The following is a 14,618-nucleotide window of genomic DNA, read 5'->3' on the forward strand; positions in this document are numbered from 1 at the left end:
TCCCCCAGGGTCAGCACTGATGGTGAAAATCCAAACCATTTCGCCCCCAGTGCTGGTCTAAGAAGCTAGCAATATCTATAGAAGTGGCCAGCTTATGGGAAGAAGGGAGTCCAGGAAATGTTCTCTCCTTCCTCCACATAACACTTTCCACTGTGACTTCCCCTCCCCAAGCCATGGCTTTGCCTTTCTTCCCATCAAGCACCCAACACAGATGGGAGTGATGTTAATAGCAGTAAAGATGGTATGCCGGCATCGAGAACTGACAGATGGGCCAATGGAAAAGAAATGGAAGGTATTTCTTTCGACTTGGATCTGTACAAGAGATAGTATTAATATCCCTGTCATATTTCCTTATTTCTCTTTTTTTTTTTAAGAAAAAAAAACTCTCTACTTTAGGCACATCTGTATAAAGCACATAGACACAGACCCATAGGCACCCATATTCAAACCTCATTTTTTTCTTCAATCCAATCTTCCCAGCATGAGCAATGGAAGAATGTGATTTCAGGGCTGCCAGGGCCTTGGGTCTTGCTCCCCTCCAGCAGAGAGATCCTCATAAGGCTTGGAGAGCTTGATTTGCCTGGTCAGAGTCACACAGTAGCCATTCTTCCTTAAGATTTGTGGCAATCGTTGCCTCTTCTGGGAAGCTTCTGAGGCTAGATCAGGTGGCCTTGGGACATGGCAGTGTGCTCCCACGACTACGCTCACTTCCGGGCACTTTTATCTGTACTTTTCTTTCTCGAAACTATGAGATTCTTTCACCTCGGAAATGGTAATTCATTCTCCACAGTATCTCAACTCAAGCCTAGAATTTGGCACACAGTAAACATGCTACAGCTATCAACTAAGTGTATAATAGCAAGTGCCCACAAAATGGGTTTTTGCCTGTGGCCAGATTCTTTGCTGCAGAGTTTGCGAAGAGCCCGTGATGAAGGGGAACCATTCCTCCCAGCGGGGGAGGGGGGGGACTTTGGAAATCCTTGCCCTGTTGTGTGACAACTATCAACTCCTAGAAGCTGGCTTGAGAAAGGTCAAAGGTAACACTAGGAGATCCATCCTTGTCACCTAGGTGCGCTGTGTCTATGGGTTGACTTTGTTTGCAGGCCTGGAGCTATAGGGACAAGAGTTCTCACAAAAGGGCATTTACAGATGTGCACATGGAAATGCAGGCTTCAGAGGGTTCTAGAAGTTTCCCGCTCCCTGGCAGGTCTCGGAGACACCACTGGAACGTGGAAATGTAAACAGGGCCTTTGAAAGTCCATCCACATCTACTCCATCTTCTAAACCAGGGAAGAGATTCCAGAGTGTTCTCTGCCTAGCACCCCCTTTTACGGTCGCATACCCTTTAGTGACGTCATTAGGGTCTCCTGAGCACCCCGGGGTACACATCATCAACAGCTCTGAGGAAACATTGGTTTCAGGTGAAGTGGCATCGTTTGTGCTTTTAGAACAAAACAAATGGACTCTTCGTTTAAAAACTCCATCACCAGCCTCCTCCACAGTGTGGATTGGGGGCTGTGTTAGTATTTAGATTTTTTTCTCACAAATAGGGTGATTATTATTCACTCTCCCTGGTGTGAGAATGACTAACTCAAGCCTCCTGTGTACCTATACATGGTCAGGTACAAAAGATCCCTCTAGGGTCCCCCGAGTGTGTGGGTGGTGGGGAGAAGTCCGTACTAGGCAATATGATTTCTATCCATATGCTGAAACTCGTTCCTGGTCCATGACTGGGAGAGCTCTGGGCTCTCGCTCTGTCTCTACATCTGAACAGAACAGACGCTTCCATAAAACCTGTCCTGGAGATAAGCCTCCACATTTATCTGCTTCATGGACCGGCCTCTTCAGCATTCCAGATGTGCTGGTTCATGCACTATATCAACTGTTTAGGTGTCCACATTTCCAGCGCAGGCCCTAGATACGGTGGGAAATCCCACTTAATGCATTGGTGACTTAATAAAGTGAGGCTTACTGCGGCATTGGAGTTTAATGAAATCCACCCAGGCCTCCTCATTTTAATACCCACTGCATGGCAATGTATCCGTAGTGCACTCTAGTGTCGGTTGATTTCTCCAAGGCTGTTTATCACATCTGAAAATCTCCATGCGGTCAGAAAGCTGGAGTGTGTCACAATTTACCCGATGGCATTGTTTCACAAAGCTGTCAACCTCCGATGCCAGGAACACTTGATTTGGGATGCTTGTGTTACAGGGAGTACACATGTGAGAGGTTGCTGTGTTAAGACTTCATTGATTCATTAGGGACCCAAGTCTCCCAGGGCTGACAGTTCTGGCCTGCTTGGAGTTTAGCAAATAAATTCTTGGTAGCCAGCTGTTTCCGATGTGGGTCTGGTCTCTATCACAGGTCAGCTCATTTGTTATGAGGTTGGGTAAGGCAAGTTGGAGGGAAATGCCGCATATCTGCTATTGGCCGTTTATAGCTTGGAGGAACCTTGCCAGAAGGACATGTGGCCATCAAACCCAGTTCCCCGAAAGCTGCAGGGGGCCTTCAACCCTAGGGTTTCAGGGACACCCAAGTCTCCTATCACCTTATAATTCTGTCTAGATTGCTATGCAGTATAAAGAGTTCATAATGTCGCGTGCATTTTTCTGACTGAAGTAGGTTGGGAAGAGAGGAGAATTGGGCAGGGGGAAGGGAAACAATTTAAAGGCGTAGCTAGTTATTGACTGTTAAGAAAGATAACTTAATATTTAGGAAAAGGACTGAAAGGGTCAGAATACCCAAAGGGTCAGTATCATCTTGGAGCACTGTCCAATACCCTTGCTTCAAGGTCACCAGATTTCATTCATGGTTATCATATAGATTCTTTAAACTTAGCAGCTAGTGAGCAGGAAAATGATAATATAAAATTTGAATTTGGAGAAAACCCTGAAATTACACTTTGATTATTCTCAATATTATTGATATTTTTACATGCATCAATACCCACACTCAGCATTCCCCAGCTCCCTCTGTTTTTATTTTGTGTTTCTCATCTTCCCCTTCTAACCATCTTGCTATCCCCACTCCTTCACTACTAAACTGATCTGAATCTTGGCAGAATTCCCCCAATGATGGGGTATGGACAGCGCAGATTTAATTGTGAGAATCACCTTTGGACAGGAGCGCAAATACAGTTTCAGATCCTGATGTCTCTTCTCAATAAATAACATGTCTCAGATGAATGGCAAAATATCTCTACACCGCAGTTTCCCTGTCTGGGAAACCTACCTGCAGTGATTTGAATGGGAAATGTCCCCTATAGTCTCACGAATTTGAACCCATGGCCCCCAGCTGATGGTGCTGTTCAGGGAGATTTAGGTGGTGTGTGGAGGAAGCATGTCACCTGTTTTCAGGTGACACTCTCTCTCTCTCTCTCTCTCCCCTCCCTTCCTCCCTCCCCCCCTCTCTCTCTTCCTCCCTCCCCCCCTCTCTCTTTCTCCCTCCCTCCCCCTCTCCCCTTTCCCCTCCCTCTCCCCTCCCCCCCTTCATGGCAGTGACTGAAATACGCATGCTCAGCTCTCTACCCTAGCCACCATTCCCGCCGCCTGCTGGATCTGCCATCATGGACTCTAATTGTATAGAACCATAAGCCCAAATAAACTCTTTTTTTTTTTTTTCTGAAAGTTGCCTTGGTCATGGTGTTTTATTACACAACAGAAAAGTAACTAAAACACCGCCATTCAAACGCTGAATGAGCTTCTGGTATAGTAATGGATACATAGCAAAGAGGAAGAGAGGGAGGGAGGGAGGGAGGGAGGGAAGGAGGGAGGGAGGGAGGGAAAAGAAATGCCTCCTTCTGGTTGTGCTTTCATCACTTTGCCTGAGTGTGCAGGTTTTAGCAGGGAGGAACATTTATGCCCCACTGAGCTGCAGCAAGCTTCTCCACTCCACGTGGGCGCCATCTGTAGTGAGGGGCTGCAGGCAGACCTGCTTTTCATCCTGCCCGGCTCCCACATAGCTAGCTTAGCCCCGGAAATAACAACACACAAATTGTATTCATTTAAGCACTGCCTGGCCCATTATCTCTAGAGAGTTAGTTACTGACTAACTCTCATATCTTGATATTAACCCATTTCTAATAATCTGTATAGCACCACGAGGTGTGGCTTACTGGGAAAGATTTAGCATGTCTGACCTGGTGGCTGGCTCCATGGCGTCTGCCTCATAGCCCTCTTCCCAGCATTCTGTTCTGTTTACTCCACCTACCTAATTTTCTGTCCTATCAAGGGGCCAAGACAGTCTCTTTATTGACCAATGAAAATAACACAATAGACAGATAACCCTCCTCCATCAGTTATTCTTTTCAGCTCTCAGCATTAACCTTGGACTCCATTTGGAATGACTGGCAGGTACTTTATCACCAAGCTACCTCCCAGATATTTTCATTTCGGGACAGAGTCTCACTAGGTTTTCCAGAGTGGCCTTGGGATCACTTTGTGGCCCAGACAGGACTTGAACCTGTGAACCTTCTGTCTCAGCTTGGATTATGGGCTTGTACTATCAGACCTGGATTCTAGAGCCTCCTTGAACAGGTTGCTTGGACAATCTGCTTGGCACCATGTTGAAAGCAGTTACTGCCCCTTCCTTGCAGCTGGGGCATACTGACTACCTCCGGATCTTTCTTCTCTTACCCCCCCCCCACTATTCTTTAAGTCTATCAAGTCTTTAGCACCAGATACATTTTTTTTTCTCACTGAACCATGAACCTCCTGCAAACAGAATTTCCCAAAAGACAAATCAAGTGATACGGGACATGAATTGCTTATGTTTTGAAAGTGGCGGGTGGCATTGTGTGCAGGGGCACTGCCTGATGAGTCTGTTATTCTTTTACAAAGATACAGTGGGTGGGAAGGCCGGTCCCACGAGGGGCAGTGGTCCCACGAGTGGTCACGGCAGGTCACCCAAGGCCTCATAGAGCAGCAGTGGGTCACCTGAGGCATCGGTGGGTCCCCTTGGTAGGCAGGATACAATGGATAAGAGTCAGACAGATATGCCATTCAGAGAGAGTTTGGGTACAGAGTTTATTTAGTGGGTTATGGAGGGGAAAGGGAAGGCAAAAGAGGAGAAGAAGGAGGAAGAGAGGCAACGAGAGGTGGGGGAAGAGAGAAGAGCGACCAACAGAGTGAGTGTGCAGGCTGGAGGAGGTGTGAGATCTGCTGGCCTTGGCAGAAGGCGGGGTGGGGGGGGCTTGTCTCTTAAAGGGACAGGGTACCCAGGTGACAGGCCAGGCCAGCAGATAACAGTCTTTGTGTGTGATAACAGGGCTCAGAAAGCATCAGTGTGTGGGGCTGGATGCTGCTGAAGACACAAAGCTGCATTCCTCTTTGTCTTAGTTACTGCTGTGTTGCTATGAAGAGACACCGTGGCCAAGGCAGCATAACAGAGTATTTACTCTGGGGTCTTGCTTACAGTTTCAGAGGGTGAGGCTATGACCATCATGGCAGGAAACACGGCAACAGTCAGGTAGACTGTCACTTGAGCAATAGCTGAGCGCTTATGTCTTATCCGCAAGCAACAGGGAGTGGGCTGGAGAGAGGGAGAAGGGGAAAGGAGGAAAGGGAGGGAAAGAGAGAGAGAGGAGGGGGCAGGGGTCTCAGACTTTTGAAACCTCAACGCCCACCCCCAGTGACACACCTCTACTTAGCACACCACACCTCCTAATCCCTCCCCCAAACAGTTCAGCCAACTGGGGACCAGCCATTAAAATATATGAGCCTATGGGGATGTTCTCATTCAAAGTACCAAACTCCTCCAACCTGCAAGAGCCCAGCCCCAGAATGGCCTCAGATGATGCTTTTCAATCCCTTCTGTCTCTCTGGTTCTTCTGGCAAGCCACATTAGAGTTGTGAGTATGGACCAGGTTATCGGATTAAGGAGCCATTTATCAGTGACTCCACACATGGGGGAGGTCCTGGAAGCCTAGTCTACCTAAGCCGCTACCGAAAGCGGTAGGTGCTGACTCTCGATCCTAAGAGTTTGTAAGGTCAAGAGAGGCACTGACCTTTGAGGGTCAGTGATGATTTTGTGTGATGGTGTCATAATTAAAATTCACTAAATTGACACAGACCTAGGCTTGTCTGTAAGAAAGGAACCTGAGTGGAAGAGATCAGATTGGCCTATGGACATGTCTGTGGGCCTTTTTCTTCGTTGCTGATGGATGTAGGAAAGCCCAGCTCACTATGGGTGGTACCATCCCTGGCATGTGGACCCAGGCTATACAGGAAAGGTAGCTGAGCAAGCCAGAAAACAAGCCAGTAAGCGACGATCCTCTACGGTCTCTGCTTCAGCTCCTACATCCAGGATGTTATTTGAGTTCCTGCCTAGACTTCTCATGATGGTGGACTATAACTGTAGACTAAAATAAACCCTTTCTTCCTCGAGTTGCTTTAGGTTATAGGGTTTATTACAGCAACAGAAAAATCAAACAAGGACAGATGGGGAGAAAACCTATGGAGATTAAAGAGCAAAATCGGTTTGTGTAAATAAAGTCCTTTGTCCCAGTGCTATTGATATTAAAAATGACACCTTTCCTTTTAGCTCCTTCTTTTTCTATGCAAAAAAAGTCATCTCAATTCAAAGGTAATATCGTACAAGGCTATGGCAGCGGAAGGCAATGCCCAGATAAATACAGGTGCTGGCTTATCCCATCCTGTCTAGACACATAAAGCCTCTTGGTCTGCCTGGACTCCTGCTGAAATGTTCCTGGGGAAGAATGCTTGGTCACGGTCCTAATGATGGCTCTAAGTTCTGTCATATCTGCCCCATGTGCATTCTCTCTGAAAGGTCGTCCACCTCTGAGCAGCACAGATTCAGAGGAATATGTGTGAGTGTGTTTGAACACTTGTGTGTGGAAATTTCCAAATGCTCTTCAAATTAGAATTAGGAACTTGAGATAGAGAAAACCAAAAGAGCCGAGTGTCTGGACTTGCGGTGTCAGGCAGGGCTACCCGATGGGGAACTAAATCACTCCACAGCTCTGCCTAAACACACCTACCCCAAGAATCAGATCCCTTCTGCCATATGCACAAGTTCATGGGCAAGTTCTTACGTGCAAAGCAATCCCGAGCATTCTAGAGTGTTTCAGTCTGGGTAAGACTGTGGACTACTTCATTCCTGAAGAGGACAGTTCAACTTTTGCTTGAGGAAAAGTATTGACTTACAAGCATCAGTTTTTAGTTTGCTTTGTAAGAAGGGAAGTGAGAGGTGAAGGAAGTCCTTCCTTGTTTCTCCTGAGGGAGGGAGGACCAAGGTCACCCCCACTACCTTCCCCAGGCAGTAACCCCTGGTCTTTCCTTTCTCTCTCATTCCTAATGCTACTTAGCTTAGAGATGATGAGCAGGGGGCTCTATTTCCCCCCTTCTTTGTCAGCCCATAAGCAGAACGGACCAGGATCACGTTAGAAATGATCTTTCTACCTGCTATGTAAAGAAGCTACTTCTAGCTGCCCCGTTAACTTTGGCACTATGAAGACCCTCCACCTCCACCCCAAGACAATTGCATTAGTCTTGCTCCAGGTCTATGCTGTCAAAAGCCAGACGTGTCATCTAGGTTGCAGATTTGTGAATGACAGTCCATGGCAGCTGTTCTCGGCCTTTCGTCATAACCCTCTGGGGTGCATATCAGATATCCTGCATATCAGATATCCTGCATATCAGATATCCTGCATATCAGATACTTACATTATGATTCATAACAGTGGCAAAACTACAGTTATGAAGTAGCAATGAAATAATTTTATGCTATATTATGCTATATTAAATATAATATGCTATATTAAAGGGTTGCAGCATTAGGAAGGTTGAGAAACACTTGTCTATGAGTTCAAGGTCATGCACCCAGACTACCTGCACACGAATGGCATTGAGTTGGGCAATGCACAGCCCCAGATACCGTCTGGAAGCCTAACCTGAGGCCAACGCTATGGGCTTGCCCTTCTTTGTGACCTTCTCTCTAGAGAAGCCCAACTCCTTTACCAAATATAAACATGCACCCCACCACTACCACCAAGAACTGGAGTAACAATTAGAAAATCTTCCCTGTTTCCAAGAAGAGATGCAGCTCCAAGAATTCTGTTACCTTGTCAGGCTTGAAAAATAAAAGTAAAGGGGAAAAAACCCACGAAGACAATACTTCTCCAAAGGAAATAGAGCCCAGTCTTTATTCCTCTAGCACTCTGGTCCTATGATGATAAGAATGTCTGCCCAAATTGACGACAGCTAGCCTGGAGGTCTCGTGGTGCTCCTTGCTATTTTGCTGTGACCACTAGATTGGGTCCCGAGAGAGTCCATTCAGTTCCAAACACAAGATAAACCTGGGAGATACACAAACATACTCATAAGCAGACTAGCGGACTACTTGGAGGTTTTTCCGTGACAATTACAACCCAAACTCTCTTATCTCTCATAGCAGTGGGGTATAGGGACGGACTGTGTTTGGGTCTGGGATACACGGGAAGCAGCCCTGAGTAGACATGGAGGGTTCTGAGGTTCCAGCGCTGATCATCCGCCATACACACTATGGCAGGCTTCTTTGCATTAGCCAGACAGCAGCCCAGTATAACAGCTCTGCCTGCACATGGCTTTCCAGCCCTCATGGACAAGAAAAAGAAAGGCAGATGAGGTAGCAGGAGGCAGCATCATATAACACACACAACACACATAATATATAAACTGTATGAAGACCATCTGGTTACGTTAATTCTGCCCCCTTTGAATACAACCAGAATCAAATGACATGAACAAGTTTGTTTCTTCTTGATGTTTAAAATTTTGAAACCATTTTCTCTTTGGCATGTCAGTCATGCTAAACCATTTTGTGACCTAAAGACCCCCCCTTTATAGGTTTCACACAGGTAGATTGATCTGAAAATCAGCACGGGAGGGGGCCTGTCTTCTCCTCTGATAACCCTGTGGGAGTGGCGACCACTCACTCTGAAGGTTGGGGCAGGGAAAGAAGTGAAAGCTTGGCATCCGTTGCCTGTCACTTCTGTACCAGGGGGCTATCGTAAACCATGAGGAAGACCCCGCTGCCAAGCAGATTCTTGGATTACTTGGAGGTAATCTCACCCAGCTGCTCGCCTCTGTACCTGAGGCAACTTAGAATTCAATACATAGTTGGTCTCCTGGGTGAAAGATAAACTTCACCATAGCCGGCCGTCGCTGTTTGGTGCCAGCGATTCGTGCCCTGGGTTTAGTAAGGGTGATCACTCAGTGTCTCTCTGGAAACCGTGCTCTTTCAAAATGATCAAGCTCCTGCCCCAGTCTATATACTGTGATTCTCTCGATGTCTTCTCTTTTGGCTCTACTCAGGAAACCCATTCAGCCAACAAGACGACCTCAAAGGACCTCAAGTCCAGCTCCAGAAATAGGCGATCCCAACACCCTCAGGCTCCTTCTTGCTGATTTCTGGAGCACTCTCCCAGCTGGACCTCCGTCTTGGTGACCTGACTGCTTCCAGTTGATTTGAGGCTTTATTTTTGACTTGGTAATCAGTTCCCTGACAGAGCTAAGTGTTTTTCAGGGGCGAGGAACTCAGCATTGCTTGTTTCACACGCTATGTCACTGTTCCAGGAGCAAGAGAGAAACAAAACTAAACAAAATCAAAAACCTTACTTTGTTCTAATACGCTAATGTGCTTTGTGCATTTCAAACAAGACTATGGGAACGGTGATTTCCCCCAAACACATCTGCTCACAGAGCCTTCCTTTATGCAAATACACATTGATGCCTTTGAAATGTACCTGCTCAGAAAATCATCATTATGACAATTTTGATAACTGTATGGTTTTTCTATAGTCCAATAACATAAAAAAAAAGGTCCTCATGCCCTGGGATTCTCTAATATTTCATTAGCCATGTGCAAACAGTACAACTATTCAGAGCTACAATCCGTTAGTACACTGCAGAGCAATTCACTACATAAAACTCTCTGAGACATTATGCCACCTAGGTCCAGCTCTCTTAAACCACTTTAAGACTTACTATTCATCCAAGAAACAAGGAAGAGGGAATGGAGAGATGGCCCAGTGGTCAAGAGTGCTCGCTGCCTTTTCAGAGCACCAGAGTTTGGTGCTTGGCACCTATGTCAGGTGACTCACAACTGCCTACAACTTTAGTTACATGGGACCTCTCTGCAAACACCTACATCCATCCTATCTTTGCATGAGCATGTGCGTGCACATGTGTATACACACACACACACACACACATACATACACACACACACACATCTCTTCTTAAAAACAAAGAACAATGTTAAGGCTAAAAAATTTGGGACACTTACTTTAATGAATCAAGCGCGTCACTGACTGCATTGGCAAAATTAATATCCGTCGGGACATTTTTATATTCTAGGCAGTAAGTTGGTCTGACACCAAGAATCTCAACTTCACAGCCTATCAAGAAAAAAGAGGAAAAACAGTTATTGTCTCGAATATTTAAAGTAGGGCTATGAGCCTATTCCATAAAACAAATATCAGTCAAAATATTTTTGTACCTTTTCATAAACTCAAACAATTGATTCCTGATAGGTCACATAGTTAATTGTATTTTTGCTTTCCTGGAGTAGTTTCTTAAAAGCCATTCCAATGTAATATAGAAACTGCCGTGACAGAAACTGCCACAAATTGGACCACAGAAACAAAATATAAATTAATTAGTGTACTGCAGTGTCTCAATTAATTTTCTTCTCTAGATTTTTCCATAACTAACATCTTCTAGTCTAATGTACCCTTCCCTACTCAAGAGACATGTGAAGGATAGCATCTTGTAGCCAGGGAATTAAAAAATAATACTTCACTGGCCTGATATAAAGACTAACTGGACGATAGAGTTGCAACAACAAGCCAGTTTCACCGAGCTAAAGCAACGGTTTTGAGCTGGCTTCTTCCAAACGGCAACAAAAGTCAGAAGCAGAGTGTGAATCTGTTCAAGTTTTCTACCCCAGACTCTTAGACACGGAGACATAGCTGTCCTCAGGAGGGGAACACTTAATCAGGATATCAGAGCACAGAGGCAGAGGGCTGAGTCAATCTCAGTTTACATTGGTTGAGCAAATATTTATTGGCACTAACTATGAACGAGTGGCTCTGTTCAGGCAGAGGAAACAAACATGAATCAGCCAGGGTTTCCTTCTCAAAGCAGTCCAGAGTCTAGTCTCCCGGGAGAGGGAAAATCTGCGCTGTGTGAGATCTGAAGTGAGGTGCCCACTTCCCGGGTGGTGTCGGAACACAGCAAGGAACTGCATTTTCCTTGCTTGCCTCCCTACCCCTGACTTGGTGTCAGAGACACAACCAAGGCTATGGGGGATCGAGGAAGGAGTCGGAGACGGGAGGAGATTGGGTACCAAGGCAAAGAAAGTAGTGTGAACCAGAGTTCAGGGAACTTCTAAACAGTTAAGAACCATGAAATGCTGGACCAGGTAAACCAGGACCACAGATGTGGCTCTTGATTACAGCCCGAGGAACATGACTTCCAAGGGAAAGTGAGTAAAAGTGGGAGGTGGAAAGTGTGGGGGAGGAAGATGTCGGCCAGGAAACTGGTTGGCAAGCACTTTGGAGCACATCTGTCAAGTGATGCAAAAGATAGCAGATCCACTGCTGGGAAGACTCCCTCATTAGCATATCGGCATTTGATTGGAATAGTCTGCGGGAGACCCTGTCTATGTCTGCCTGAGATCTTGGGATCCTGGAGGGCAAGGCTTACCTGAGACAAAAGAGAGAGGACTAAGAAGTAGGCAGTACTCCTTCCCTGGACATGCGTACTAAGAAGATAAACAAGTGGTGAGGCCCAGGAATGAATCTGCTCATGGTTTCCAGAATAATAGGAAATGCAAGGGGAATGTTGACCGCCGATTGCCTTGGATACCTGTGTTTTGTCTGTCAACAGTTATTTGTAAATTTTGACTGTAGTCTCAAAGCCATTTGTCTTGGATGCAGCCTTTTCTTAGGGCTAGAAACGCAGCCGACATCATGCACCCTTTCAGTGGTCAGCCACTATCTGCAGTGTGGTCAGATGTCTCTTGTCATATTTCCAGTATGTGGGAATGGGGATTTTGAAGTAAGGAGATCCTGAGCATTCTCTTACGAATGAACGAATGGCCTGGTTTTTGTTCTTGTCAGGTTAGTGCAAACCACAGTTTGGTTTTGTTGTTGCCGTATAATCAACAATGGGTATATTTGCTAAAATTATCAAGCATGTGTTCTCTTGACACTTTCATTTCATTAAAATTAAGCTGGGCCTGGACTGGAGAGGTAGCTCAGTGGTTAAGAGCACTGACTGCTCTTACAGGGGTTCTAAGTTCAGTTCCCACCAACCACATGGTGACTCACAACCATCTACAAGGAAATCTGGTGCCCACTTCTGGCCTGTAGACATACATGCAGGCAGATAACTATACATAATAAATAAAATCTTTTTTAAAAAATTAAACTGAGCTTAACACTGATATCCTTCACCTGAGAAATTAACTGTTAGTCTAGGTTAAAATATGATACAAGCTGGGTTGTTGGTTTTTTCCTGGTTAATTATATCTAGTCTTCTGTAATAAGTACAGGCAATATGTAGGAAAGTAGAGATATTATTACACTGTTACAGAAATTTTATATTAAAAAGTATGCAAATATTATCTCAGAGATACTTATGTGTAGGTTTAGTTCCAGTACATCATAGTAAGTAAAATATCACAATAAGGCAAAACACATGCATTTTTGGATCTTATTTGCCTATAAAAGTTGCATTGCATCATACTATAGTTAAATGCAGTGTAGCATTGCTTATAAAAGCAGGACTTTCAGCTTAAAACTATGTTTCTGAAAATGATCACAATCACATGAAGTTTTAGAAAATGGTGCAATGGGTTAAATACCACAAAAATGAAGTAGTTGTGAACCAGAATATGATGAAGTGTGTGCACACACGTGCGCGCGCACGCGCACACACACACACACAAATAGTAGGACCATAGTAGTATCTTACAAAAGTCTTTGGGAATGATAGGAGAATACAGATAAATTCTACCCAAGAGCACAGACTCTACACTGAGTGTCATGTGATGTATATCAAATAAAACAGAATACTATGGAACAACAAATGATAAAGGGATATGTTGTGGGATGTTTGTACATTGTGTGAAGAGATATTGCTGTGACTGGTTTAATAAAGAGCTGAATGGCCAATAGCTAGACAGGAGGTGTAGGCGGGACTTCCAAACAGAGAGAGAGGAAGTGAGAGATGAATCAAGGAGCACAAGAGACACCAGGAGACATGAAGAAGCGTGGGCCGTACACAACAGAACATAGATTAATATAAATATGTTATTTGAAGTTATAAGAGCTAGTTAAAAACAAGCCTAAGCTAAGGCCAAGCGTTCATAGTTAAGAGTAAATCTCCATGTTATTATTTGGGAGCTGGCTGAAAGACAGAGAAAGATTCTTTAGAGGGATGGGCAATTCTTACAACTAAGTGGGAGGACAGTGATAGAGACAGTCTGTAAAATTGTTCCTTGGTGATATGGGTTCGATGTGAGGTATCTCCATGAAGGCTTATGAATTATTTGGGGAGTTACTAAGGTTTGAGGAGGTCCTAGAACTTCTAGACGGTGAGGTCTAGAAGAAGGAAGTGGATCACTGAGAACAGGTTCTGAGGGGTCTCTTGTCCTTGCCCCTTCCTATCCCTTCTCTTTCAGTTGCCAGGAGTTTGCGATGCTTTCCTGCCACATCTTCCCACCATCACCATACAGTTCCCAAGAGCGTGGGACCAAGAGGCCATGGACTGAACCCTCAGAAACCATGAGCCATGGTTTCAGAGCCATAAGCTGATAAATAGCACTAAGCCATGAAATAGTAAAGTATAATTAAGTCCAAGAAAAATTACATATGTGAAAGTATTTTATTTAAAATGAGTTGCATATTTAAAATTTTTAAATAGGACAATCTAAATCTAAAGCTCTAAATTTCAACAAAAACTGGGGTGCCTGCCAGGGAAGGAAGGAAAGTGTTTTGCTTATAGAGGAAGGGAAAGGTTAATTAAGATACATCTCATGTAGACATTCCTTTAAAATATATGGACATGCAAAAAAGTGTTGCATGAATAACTAATAAATCACTAAAAAAAAGAAAATAAAGCGTCAAATTTTAACCAAATATCAAAGTTCATAAAAGTAAAAAAAAAAAGAAGAAAGAAGAAAAGAGTGAGGATTTTAGAAGTCATAATGACAAATAAGGACAAGTTTTCAGGCAAACATGAAAGGTATGAAAAGCTGGAAGGAGCCACGACTCCACACAGACATGTGTTTAGATTATTGCTTATGTGTCATGGACATGCACACACAAAGGAATCTTGGTAATGTAAGTATAAGGCTTTGAGAGACACAATGAATAATCTGCCATGATGACTCATATCTGCAAGCCTATACTTGGAAGACTGAAGCAGGAGGGTCAGGGGTTAAATTCAGCCTTGGTGATTGGCTATACAATGTTTGTAGCTAGACTGAGTTACAAGAGGCCCTGTTTCAAATACTTAAAAAGCAAACATACAGATATAATGAATAAATAGAGATATATGGAGAATTTGGGTGTTGATATCAATGGGATGAACTAAATATATTTGAATGTTTTT

At 44.4% G+C, this 14,618-nt stretch overlaps 1 protein-coding gene across 2 annotated transcripts in view; it reads right to left on the reverse strand.

The window, feature by feature from the left end:
- Nucleotides 1-14,618, reverse strand: part of Enpp6 (ectonucleotide pyrophosphatase/phosphodiesterase 6) — a 102,868-nt gene that overhangs the window by 24,322 nt on the left and 63,928 nt on the right. For both annotated transcript variants that reach the window (XM_048455808.3, XM_048455807.3), the window contains exon 3: nt 10,285-10,396. In XM_048455808.3, coding sequence (XP_048311765.2) covers nt 10,285-10,396 — 112 coding nt within the window. The remainder of the gene's footprint in view (nt 1-10,284; nt 10,397-14,618) is intronic.

This window comes from Myodes glareolus, chromosome 23 (genome assembly GCF_982192425.1).
Source record: "Myodes glareolus chromosome 23, mMyoGla1.1, whole genome shotgun sequence".
NCBI classification, from domain to species: Eukaryota; Metazoa; Chordata; class Mammalia; order Rodentia; family Cricetidae; genus Myodes; species Myodes glareolus.